Source organism: Eublepharis macularius, chromosome 5 (genome assembly GCF_028583425.1).
Source record: "Eublepharis macularius isolate TG4126 chromosome 5, MPM_Emac_v1.0, whole genome shotgun sequence".
NCBI classification, from domain to species: Eukaryota; Metazoa; Chordata; class Lepidosauria; order Squamata; family Eublepharidae; genus Eublepharis; species Eublepharis macularius.
Genome location: NC_072794.1, coordinates 142,142,210 through 142,155,017, shown reverse-complemented (window position 1 = coordinate 142,155,017; position 12,808 = coordinate 142,142,210). Strand labels below are relative to the sequence as shown.

At 42.3% G+C, this 12,808-nt stretch overlaps 1 protein-coding gene across 3 annotated transcripts in view; it reads right to left on the bottom strand.

The window, feature by feature from the left end:
* PLCG1 (phospholipase C gamma 1) overlaps window positions 1-12,602 on the bottom strand; it is a 118,592-nt gene extending 105,990 nt beyond the window's left edge. For all 3 annotated transcript variants that reach the window (XM_054980004.1, XM_054980005.1, XM_054980006.1), the window contains exon 1: window positions 11,625-12,602. In XM_054980004.1, coding sequence (XP_054835979.1) covers window positions 11,625-11,826 — 202 coding nt within the window. In that variant the 5' untranslated portion in view covers window positions 11,827-12,602. The remainder of the gene's footprint in view (window positions 1-11,624) is intronic.
* Between the last annotated feature and the right edge of the window lie 206 nt (window positions 12,603-12,808).

Below are 12,808 nucleotides of genomic sequence, written 5' to 3'. Positions count from 1 at the left end.
TTTAAGGGGGGGGGAGGACCTCAGAAGAGAACAAATGTTGACCGAATGACATGTAATATCGGTTTGAGATTGCTACCTCTTTTACCTAAAGGCATGTGACAGGTGACAGAAGGGTTGGGTACCATCTGGGACTTCAGCCCAGTCCTATAATCTGTATGCCTAGTGCTACCTACAAATGATGTCTGATGCCATTTCATTTATATACTACTTGTGCCTGCTCTAACCCTCAATTTGTTTTAGTGGGCTGCCTTGCTACATAGCTAGAGAATTAACAGCACAATCCTACACTGAATTCCATGGGTCTTACTCCCAAGTACACAATAGATTGCACTGTAAGCAGCCAACATACATTGTAGCAGGTATACTAAGTACAGATTTTCTTTCCGACTCTACACTAATACCCTTCAAAAAAAGAGAGGAAGACAACACTTGAGACAAAAATTAGAGCTCTCCTTTGTCTTAAGATTTCAAAGAAACAGCCGTCATTTTAAAAATAATAGAGCTTGAAAGCAAGCTTCCCAAGGCAGATTTCATTTGACCTGTAACTGATTACCGAACATCTGCTCAACAAGAACGTTTCTCTGCTTCCTTTAGTGGTTACTGCACCATTTGCGGCACAGCAACTTGAGACTATTCATCTGGCAGTCAGGATCTGCAGCTCCCTACAGCAGTGTTCTATGGATGAGATTAGTCAGTCACCAGGTTTAATAACCATCTTATTTTAACTTTTTGAGACAGCCTTCTTTTGTGGAGACTTAATGCATAAGTCACTTGGTTTCCTGCCAAAGAAGCACTCAAAAGCTTCTTCCGCCACCTATTTTTTACTCCCAAGTAATGAGAGGAATTCAAGAGTGCAAGAAATTTTCATCTTACAGGTAAGCAGATCTACCATACCTGGAGTTGGTATTCATGTGGCCAACAACTCCTGAGGATTCACAACCAGCTAAAATCTCCAAGATCATGACAACTGGAGAAGAGTGTGAACACATCTCCACAGAGGGCTGGGATTCCAAAATGAAGCAATAGACAGCACTGGAAAATATGCCAAAAGTTGAGCGAATGAAGGCATGCTCTGAGCTTAGGCAAAAGGCCTTTTATTGGTCAATGACCACCTGCTGTCAAACCCTTTCCCTCATCTCGTCCAAAACCCAGGGTCATCGCTGAAAGAGAGACACCATTAGAGTGTCAGACTAGGATCTAGGAGGCAAAAGTTCAAATTCCTGCTCTATCATGAAAGCTTACTTGATGATCTTGGGCCATCACTCTCAGCTTAACCTACCTTGCAAGGTTGTTGTGAGGATAAATGGAGATGATATATGCTGCTTTGGTTCCCCATTGGGAAGGCAAGGTATAAGTGAAGTAAATAAATACAAGATCAAAGAGGCATAATGTCCAGACAGTCTTAAACTCTAGTTTAGAACCTCTTGCTACACAAAAAGAAAGTATTTCACTGCTGAGGGTCAAAGGGCTGGGGGAAGGAGACCGGCCGCTTTAAACCCTCTCCCTCACTGCAAGCTACTGAGAAATATGATCTCCGGAAAGATCTAAATAAGAGGTCTAAATGCTAAAACTGTAAACAGATGCAGAGAATAGCAGTGGTGTGTGAAGAGTACCTCCACTAACACAATATTATCACAGTAATCTACCTACCTGATAGTATGGAATCTGTTTCTAGAGATTTGCAGGGAGTATAACACTGGTGTTTCCCATTTTATTAATAAAAGTACTACTCAATAACCATCTCCACACCCCACCCTCTACCTTTCCCAACACAGTTTTGAATCCTGCTCCAACGCTTAAGCCTGCAACATCATGAGAAATATACAGGCACACAAATCGAATCAACAAGGGGGCTCATGGTAGGATTATAAGCAAATCACTTTTCCCTGAATAGCTGATGGCATGCTACTACAAATATATTAGTTTCACAAAACCCCTCCCCGCCAAGTTTACATTTTAAGTTTACATTCTTTGTGATTTTATAGTATCACATCTGTTTCTATCAAAATACTTAATAACAACAACAACAATAAAATTGCTAGCAAAACTTGGAATAACATGACATTGACCTCTTACTCACCTTCCCTGTTCCCCCTCCCATACACTCACACACAACTGAAATCCAGAACTCCTCTTACTTAGATAGATCCATCTGTAAAGACATCAGGACTACCACTTTCCCCTTCTACATTGTTGTTTCTCCAGCTGTCGACAGAGACCTCCCACATATGCTGGAAGTTTTCAAGCACAGATTGGGCAGCCATCAGTTGGAAATGCTTTCATTTGGGTTTCCAAAGCAGGGAGATGGGAGTCTATGGCCTATAACATATCTGATTCTGGGCACACTTAGAATTACTACTGAGCACGCATAAAAAAATAAACGTGCACAGGATAGCAGCTTTAGTCACCTTCTCAACTCTTTCATACTTGGAATTCTCACAGCACAACAAACAATTCCTCTTTCGTGAAGGAGGTGTGGGAGGAACGCACTACCTCTACAGCCTGAGTTTCAGCCCTTAGCAGAAATGTCCACATAATACAGATGTGGGCCTGTCTTAAGTGCCTTAAAAATAAACAGAAGTCTTGCAGTACCTTTGGAGAATTAGCAACCAGCACCAAGTACTAACAGAAATGAAGATGACATTAAATGTAGGATGAAGATTATACACAAGTTTTTAATTACTATATGTAAATTGTATGGGAGTTTAAGATATCCCCCTATTTTTCTTGACGGCACATCTGGAAAAAAGCAGGAAAATAGGGCAAACATTCTGTGTTATTGGAACATTTTATATCTGTTTCAATACTTGAGCCTGAGGTTGCAGAACCAATCTTTCAGAAAATAACCCAAAAAATCACAGGAGAAAAAACACATTTACTGAAATCATCTAATTTACAATTTTAATGTCATGCAATTAACATAATTTGCATAATCATGGCAGATGCCAAACAATAGTCAACGGCTACGCAACACACAGGCTGTGTTCAGACACCTTTCCCACTTCCTTTTGAATAACGGAGATTCCAAACTATGGATTAATCCCAGTTACTGGGAAAGAAATAAACCCCCACTTTGTTAGAGGGCCCACATTTGGACACTGAAACAGATTTCCTAAAGCAGAAAGTCTTTGGTCTCGGCTTGCTCAAGAAAAGAGGGGGTACAAGCCAAGAATAAACCAGGCTCAGACACATCACCAACAACTTTGGTCTGCTCACATCAAAATCCAGCCATCCTCTACAATATTTGCATTCTGAAACGGTTACCCTAAAAGGAAGAAAAGGGACACCTCTAAAGTTTAGCAATTTTGTGTATTAGGACTGGTTTCTTCAAGGGTCTATTTGCTGCCATATTGCCATCATCTCTCACTCTCTCTGCTACCCCACATGCGGATAATGAAAGAAAATACTATAGTTTATAGAGGTCTAAAAGGATCATTTGCATCCTGGGCCACATGAACCTTCTGGGCCCTATGGAGCTTATTTCCTGCATTAGCCCATTTAAAATAATCAGCCCGATGCAATAGACAAAAGCACTAACGGCGTTGCTTATATAGGGAAAGAGCACTGTACAAATGGAGTTAATGCATACAGTCTGGAAGGAAGAGCCAGCACCAAATGATTGGAATGAGTCTTTAATCTCATCTATTTTTAAAAGCGAGATAGTCTAGAAAGTGGTAATTATAGAAGCATCTCCTTTCTAGTTACAACATCCAAGAGTCTGTCATAGATCTCATTTAATGGACCAGGCTGGATGCAGAAAGACTGTGATCAACTGCAATTATTAGCAGGGATCCCAGAAGTCAATCAATGCCTCACTGTCGGGTGCCAGTAAGCTAAAACCCTATAGGTAAGAGAGACACTTGGTAGATAACCCCAGTTTATCTAGGCTGGTAGAAACTAAAACAGATGGTGAATGAGCTTCCAAGATGCAGTCAAAAAGGGTTCCAACTACTAGGAAAGGGGATTGTAATTGACAATAGCCCTGTTCAGATGTTGCAGTCCATAAGGACTGGGAAGCTAGCAATCACAGGTTGTTCCTCCTGAGCCATGTAGTTGCCATGTTGTGTCAAAGAACCAACACATGTATTTTCAGCTTTAGTACATGCCAACCATGTATTATGTACAGAGGCTGTACAAGCATGTAAATGTCCACGTTGCCCCTTTCAGCCAACATGGCAAACACGAATACTGGGAGGATCAGGGATAGGATGCACTCTCAATATGTACAGTCGGCAGCCTCCAGTTACACTCAAACATCAAAAAAGAGCTAGTTCATTGAAAGGTTCCAGCTCACAAACCCTGTATACAGATTATACTGAACACATATACAACCTGCATACAGCATGCACATGTTTGTTCTTTGTACACACACTGAATACTTCTGATACGACATTTGACGTATGTACAACTGATTTCATGATTTAAACTCGCCCTTCATCCAGGCACTGGTTCCCACTTGTGGTTTGAAGGTGAACACACGGGTCTTTCTTACAAAGAGAAGTTTTGTGCACAAATGCAGAATGTCTGCATATTTACTGTAACGTGTGTACAAGACTAATGTTCAGGAGTAATCAAAAAGGCGAACTCAGTGTTAGACATGAGTAGGGAAAAGATGAACTATAAGATAGCCTTTGACAGATATTAATGGTGTGGTTCCATTTGGAGTATTTGTATACTTGCGCTTGCCCCATCTAAACATACTAAAAAAATAAAGTAGGTCCTCAACTTCCCTACAAGGAGTGGGGAGGGGGCTACAACCCCAACCCAGCCAAGTGGCACCCTTTCTGGTCCCTCCAATCAGCTTTGCCTCCGCACCTCCTGGCTTGTGGTAGAAGATGTGGAGTCAGAAGGAGCACAGCCTCTGCAATCTCATCTGGGTAAGGGGGTCACCTCAAGGTCATCTGCTTTTGCCTGAAACCTTCTCTTTCGTTTAGAGGGGGGGACATCTTACATTTGTGACTATCTTCCTGTCAGATAAATACAGTAATGGATGCTTGAAGTTCAGGGCAGTTTAACTATAATATTTCATGTCTATTTCACAACCAGGTGCAGAATTTATCTTCTTATACTTAAAAGATGTCAATTTCAGTTACTAAAACAGTCACCTAACTATCAAAGTGTTTATCATTTAAACATTAACAAGCTCACAATTGAGCCTACATATATATTATCAGCTTTGCCACTCATTTTTGTTAAGAATAATTAATACATTAAAGCGCTTTGAGGTCAGTCTTGTGTAGAAAAATATACATTCAGCAGACACAGATTATCTCTGCTAGTTTTCCAATCTTGGAAAGCATTTAAAAGTTTATAGCAATATATAAATGATAAAGAACTCCATATTACTTACAAAGCAATCCTGTACAGAGTTACTCCAGTTTAAGAACATAAAATTTTAAAAAACTTAAAAGACTGCAACACGGCACACGATAGTACTCTAATCATTTAAATATTATATCCGTGCTTTAAATGTGAAATTTTCTTTCTTTTTAAAACTATTCTAGTCCTTAAGGTTGCCGGGAGATGTTTGACAATGTGTGCTAAAGCCACCTGTTAAAACTCAAAAACCAAGGACAATAAGGTCTCCTACCAAGATCTTTGGCCGCACAGAGAACCTAAATTCTGTTTGAACAATTAATAATTCTCATTAGGCAAATGCTGTCATTTTTTTCCACCTGTGTATATGTTCAGCAATGTTCAGACTTTTAAAAAATACAGACACTGAGTGTATGCCAATCACAGCTTGACCCCCATTGAAGTGAATGGTACAATCAGCAAAGATTTTTCTCAGAATCACTCCAATTACACTAACAATGCAAATCTACAACTGCTCCTTTTTCATGCATCGTTCTGAATTTCAAGTCTCTGTAAAACCTGGATTTTTGTTTACTTAAAACAGCAGTATCTGAACAAGTGGCTGGATGTCACAAAGAAGAGCAGGGAGCCATACAGGGGAGAGAATTTCTGAATGCCACATCCTTCAAAACTATCATTTTAAGTACCCTCAGGGTTTGTACCTTAATTCAATTCCACCACACATGCAGGTGTACAGTAACATGACAGCCCCATCCACGCCCCAGGGTTCCTAATCCTTGTTCACCAGTTTAAATATAGCTAGAACGCCAGATTGGGATATGGGAGCCCCAAGTTCAAATCCTCACTCTGATATGAAGTTCAATGGCTGACTTAGGGCCAGTCATATACTTTCCAACCTAATAACCCTTAGGGTTGTTGTGAGGATAAAACAACAATGGGACAAACATATCTACCATCCTAAGCTCCTTGGGGGATGGGCAAGATGAAATGTGCTAGACAGTCTTGCTTGCGTGCATAGGTCCATCCAAAATAGGCCAGAAAATCTTGAAAAAGCTGAAATCTACAAAAATACTTAAATATTTATGTTCTGCTTGGTTTCCTGAAAATAAAACATGATGTTTTTTCATAAGGAAATCTCCCTCTCTCTCTCCAACACACATAGCATCTCAACAAATTTTACAATTTTCCAAGCTCAGGAGCAATTCAAGAGGAAGATTTCAGAAAAGCCAGGGAACGGAGAGAGTGGGAAACACAAAAGCAAGACTATTCCACATTTCTAGCCATGCCACTCTGCCAAAAGGAGAACCTGCCCGTAACTCAAAGTACATTGTAATGGGTATAACAAGCTTCATAACATTAACTGCATCTCTCCTGCGTCCAGTTTTTAAGACTTGGGACGGAAACCAATGAAGTGGAGGATACCCCTGAAAGAATTCACATCACAGGCACTCTCACTACGTTGGCGTCATGGAATATATCCACTACCCTCCAGCACGATTTAATTCGGCCAACAACAACTAAGCAGGAACGCAGGGACAAACGGGCCCAGTGTTGTCAAGTTCAGAGCTCTAGGACTGTGGGTTTCACAGCAGTGGAAAAATATTCTTATCACAGTTGAAGTGATGTTCCTTCCAATCTGTTGCTATAGTGATCAAGGGCTCACTATAGAAAGATACGAAATCAGTGATTTGTACCTTACTACAAAGGTAGATTTTGGAGAGGCATGACAAAGTGATGGCTGATTTGATGAACACAAGGCCCTCTTATCGGCTGTCAACACTTGTGGGTTTTTCTTTCAGGTAAGTGTCTGGCTGAGGGTGAGACACAGAGTAGACCCACAAAGTGTTCTCAACACAATAAACACTGCAGATGAAAATGTGTAAGTGACATTAGCAGAATGTAACAGGAGCCTTCCTCAGTCAGACCAATGGTCCCCCTACGTCAACACTGTGTCTCCTGCAGTGGCCAACCAGGTGTCCCAGACAGCCCCAAAAGCAACACTAAAGCCAATGTTTATCTGCTTAGTACTCCTTTATTCCACCCTACCACCAGGGAGCTCCAAGAGGCATACTCAGTTGTTTTCATCATTTTAACCACACAACAAGAACAAGAACGAATGTGCTGGCCCAGGGTAACCCAGGAAGATTCAGAGCACAACAGGCCCAGGTTGTCTTTAACCTCTACATCATACATCTGCCCCTGTCGTTTCCCACTGCAGCTGTTCTTCAGAGACAGACTGCCTCGGAAACATGGAGGTCTCATCCGACCATTGTGGACCTATCCCCCATAAATACATCCAATTCCCTTTTATAGCATGCTAAACTAGAGGTTATAGCTACATCTCATGGTGTCAAGTTCTACCAGCTAATTCTGTGTTGCCTGAAGAAGCACTCTCTTTTGCCGAGTTAACATGAATTGGTTTTCATCTCTAGTCTCAAAAATTGCAGCCAGCAAGCAAGGTTTCTTGCTTTTTAAATGTTAAGATATTAATAAAATAAATACAAGTAATCAGCAGGCTGTTTTGCTTATCTGTCTTCTTCCCATTAAATATGAGGCAGCAATAAGGGGCAGGGGGCACAAAAACAGACACGGGATTGGCCTTTGGGCTACACATTCTGCTATAATGCTCATGTGGCACTCTCCAAGAACAAAATCTCTGATAAAGCCTTAAATCCTGCTCAGGAATCTGTGTTAAAATTTGGGACTGACTCACCTAATGCTAAAGTTTTACAAACACGGAAAAGCCCACTTCTGCATCATCCTCAGCCCTACAACAAACTCGCACAAGAATTTTCATGGGTTGCTGACTGCTGTACCGAGTGACAACTTGTGTGACTGAACGAACCTCTACCACAGATAAAGTGAAAAAAATCATATATCACTTCAAGCATAATATTTTCCAAGGGAATTAATTTATTTACTTCGCTTATTATATCCCGCCTTTTTCCCCAACGAGGACCCAACGCAGTTTACTTTCTCCTCGCCTTCATCTGATCCTCACAACAATCCTGTGAAGTAGGTAGGGCAGAGCGTGTGTGACGGGCCCAAAGTCACCCAGCAACCTCTAACAACAAGGCGGGAATTCAAACCTGAACCTCCCCGATCCGAATCCAGTGCTCTAGCCACTACACCACACTGGCTCTACAAATAGCAGCAGCATGGCTGCCACCAGAAGTCTTTCAGTCCTTATTCTAATGGACAAAAGGGAATAGAAGTCACAGATCAGAAACAATTTTCTTTGGGGAAGCTTCAACTAACAATCTTATTTAATTATGTACCCTTGGTACACTGCAAGACCATTGTCTTGAATTCTGAGTGCTTACCACACTTTTAAAAAAAATCAATAGATACATTCAAGTCCTTATGGACTGCTGAGGGACTCATTGATTACTTGACCACCTAAAATATCTCTAGACCACACCTATCACCAGCAATCTTGGCTACCCAGGGTTTTTGGCTACACTTTACTCAGACTATGGAAGCTGTTCAAATGGCATACAATTGGCATTCAGCTTAGAGAAGCACAAAAAGCATCCAATCAATCATGGTACATAAGGCTGCAAAAAGGGGAAAGGACCCTGTCCTCCTGCCAAATCATTATTTGCACCCACAAAAAACTCCATTACAAAGAAGAGATGCGAAAGATCTTACCCCTTAACCAGGGGATCTTACCTCCCTCCTCCCCTGGTTAGGAGCCCAATTTAAACTGCTCTACAGTCACCAAAATTAACATGTGCGAAGCTTAGATAGCAATATTAAATTAGGATGCTTAAAGGATCCTCTAGCAGGGATTTACCAGAGGATTACAGCTAATCAATTTGCCATCCAGCTGGGAAAACATCTGTCTAAGGCTGATAAATTAGTTACTAACGATTTATCTGAACAGTCAGATTTTTTTGCTCTGCCAATTCTGCAGGAGTTGCTATTTTAGCCAGCTGCACAAGAATACAACCAGAGTTTTGTGGCATCTGAAAGACTTACAATTTTATTGTGGCGTATAAGTTTAGATCCACCTTCTCACCCCCCACACACCGGTATGGAGGAGAAAAAAAATATGCAGTAAGGTCATGAAATACAGAAAGTAAACATTTGGAAGTTACACAGAAACGTCACAGAGCCTCTTACACGCCATTGTGTTTTGGGCCCAGTGCTTATAACTTTTCTTCTTCTGTATCTTTTCATGTGCAACTTTATGTACGTACCTGCCAATGGGAGACAATGCATCATATTTCTGATGAAGCGGGCTGTTGCCTGCAAAAGCTGATGCCACAATAAAATGCTTAACTTTCAGGTGTCACAAGATGCTATACTGCTTGTGACTTGTAGATTGATATGTAGCTCATGGCAGGAAAAAATGGAACAGTTGTGCTACTATCTTAGCTGCTCTAATTACCTGGCACTAAATTCCATCCAAATTCTCTTGAAGCATTTAGTACAGCTGGATTCCATCTATTTATTTGCTTCATCTACACCTCCCTCCTTTTCCCACACAGAGACTCAAAGTGGCTTACATAGTTCTCTTCTCCTCTATTTTATCCCCACAACAACCCTATGAGGTAGGTAATGCTGAGAGTGTATAACCAGCCCAAGATCACCAAGCAAGCTTCCACAGCAGTGTGCTAACGCACCCCTGAGTCTCCCAGATCCTAGTTCAGCACTCTAACCACTATACCACACTAGCTCAACACACTCAACAGTTTAAATTTGTATTGTACTGTAAATTGGTGTTGTATGAAATATTATTCTTTCCACACACGATAAAATATGCTTGCGCAACCCCAGAGAGACACTGAGGATTTCCACTTTACCAAGTCAAGAAAAGTTACTGGCCAGTACAGGTTTTTGCTCGCTATTCTCATACCTGCAATCTCTTATCACACATTTATGTCATAAATGAATTCACATTGCTTACGTAGAAAATTGCTATGCCACCTCTCCAGGAACCTACCCAAGGTGGCTTACAAAATAAAAAAAAATTAAAAAAATAAAAAGTATTAATTGAAATCCAGCATATTCATCATCATTTACACCAAAGCTGGCAGGAAAGGGGTGGTGGTGGAAGAACAAGTACAAGCCTAGGTTATACATCCTTCTTAGTTACCTAGAGGAAATTTTTCTTTGACCAAGATGACCAGGTGAACAACTATTTTCTAGACTATAGGTCTAGAAATTCATTTAGAGGAGGATTAAAAAAAAAAAAAAGCTTCACGCTGCTTGAAAATTGCATTCCCCCAGCCTTTACTCCCTTTTACAATATGCCAACTGCAATTTAAATCAAACCTACTGGTTAAACTCACAAGCATACTATCAAGCTTTAGAAAGTCAGAGTCTCAAATCGGCTCCCTTAATAGAGAAGAACTGATTCAAAACAAAAATATGTTTTTATAATTTTTCCCAAAGTTGAGAAAAACAGGAAATCTGTTTTCCTCTTGTAGCTCTAACATCTCAACAGTATTAGAAGAACTGGAATATGTAGAGTCAGGTGATCAAGACCGAAACCCTTCATTGGCCCAAAAATGTCCATAATAAAAAAGAAGAGTTGTTCCTGGATTGGCAAAGTGGCCAAATCGGATTTTTTAATGGCAGATGGTGGGGAAAGAATAGATATCTACCTTTGCTCAGAAATAAGAGCCATCGATATAGCTTAGCACCAAATTAAGTGTGCACAGGATTTCAGGTTAAGAGCTTGTTTTCATTTGAACTTTACGGACATACAAGCATTCGGCATGCATGGCTAACATAGAACAGTAGGATTCGAGTCCTGAAATTATGGCTAACATATTCCGTACGTAAGGTATCTGGCAAGGGGAGAGATACAGAACTCTTCATGAGGCAGAGTTCTGTGCAACTGAAAAGCCTACATCCTCCTTTCACCCTTCGCCCAAGAAAACAGTCACTTTATTAACATACCAGTGACTGTACAAGAAAGCAGATCTGCCAGTAGCCGCCACTTTGGTCTCCGGAAGGCACCAAGGCTTTCTCCAGGTGACCAGGTTGGAAAACTTGTAAATTGAGCGAGGAGTGGCGGCAGGCCACAGATGGGGGACATGGGTATGTGCAAACAGGCAGATTAGAAAGTCTTTGTGGCCATACTTGCAAGTCGAACTGAGGGCACTCCAGCCTTCCAATTCAAAATGAATGCATGCATTGCTTAGCTGAGAAGGCCTCTAGTAAGGACTCCCCTCGCCGCAAACAAGGATACACTTTAACCTCAAACAAATCGTAATAATGGTAATGTTTAAAGTCTTCTGTTCGGATTCTCTGCCGTTTCCCCCCTACATTGCCAGAAGCCGCCCGCACACACTTACTGGCTCCCTCGATCTTGTCCGAGCCTCTGCTCCAGATGATCTGCCTGGTCTCCAGCTTCACCTGGAACGTCTTCCTCTCTGGCCTCTGGGATTTCTTGGAGTAAAACAAAGTCATCACCGTGCCCACTTCGAGGCTCCTGCAGAGATGGATGCCTTCGGCTTCGCTCTGGAGGCAGGGTCCGTTGGTGAAAACGGACGCCATGGCTCTCGCCTCCTGCCTTCTGCACCCCCCTCCCCTTTTCCAGCAAAGAAAACTTTGCAAACAAAAGGAGGAGGGCTTCGTTGACACCAAAGCTCGGAGGAAGGGGGGCGAGTTCCAAAAAAGGGGGGAGAATTTTCAACTCCGCATCCTTCCCTCCCCACCTCCAGCTCAGAGGCAGCGAACAATTCTCTCCATAGAAGCTCCTCCGGAGAAAAAGGAGAGGAAAAGGCCCGAAGGGTTACATGCAGGGGCTCCGGAGGGAAAAGTCCAGCCGGTCTGTTGCAGCCGTCAACTTTGCATTCCAAAAAACCAGCCGAAAATCGCCTCGGTTATGCACCATTTTTTAATCGCTCCTTTTCACTCCCCGCCCCTCCTCCGCCTTCCTGAGCGGAGCCTAAAGCGAAACCAACCAGTAAAAGAAAGGAAGGGGATGAGAGAGAGAGAGAGGAAGGATTATAATTCCAGCAAGGACTTTTCCCCCGGTTCCAGTGCTTGCTTGGATGTGCAAAGCTTCCCCGGCGACACAGAAAGCGGGGCCGACGAAGAGGCTCCTCTCCCCTTACTCCAGCCCCCTGCGCGCTCTCGCTGCCTCCTCCGGGTGGGCAGATCTCTCTCCCAATCGATCAGACGGTCTGATAAAGATCTCCCGAGAGTTCAGCAAGTAATGGCTGGAAGGAGGGGAGGCGGGGGGGGGGAGCGCGAAAGGAGGGGGGGGATCCGGGAATCTGAGTCGATTTCAAGGCTCTCTTTTGTGTGTCACACTTGCAGCAACTGGAAAGGAGGATTGTTGCACATTGTAACATGTGCAAGGCAAGGGAGGAGGGGAATTCGCTGTTGCTCTTCCCCCAAGGAGAGCAAGGATTGCGAATCAGAGAGCAAAATCCTCGGCCTTTCACGCTCCTTGTGGCCTCGCTTAGAGCATCGTCGGGAAGGGGGGTGGGTAGACGACTCCGGCCCTAAAAGCAAAAAAAAAAAAAAAAAA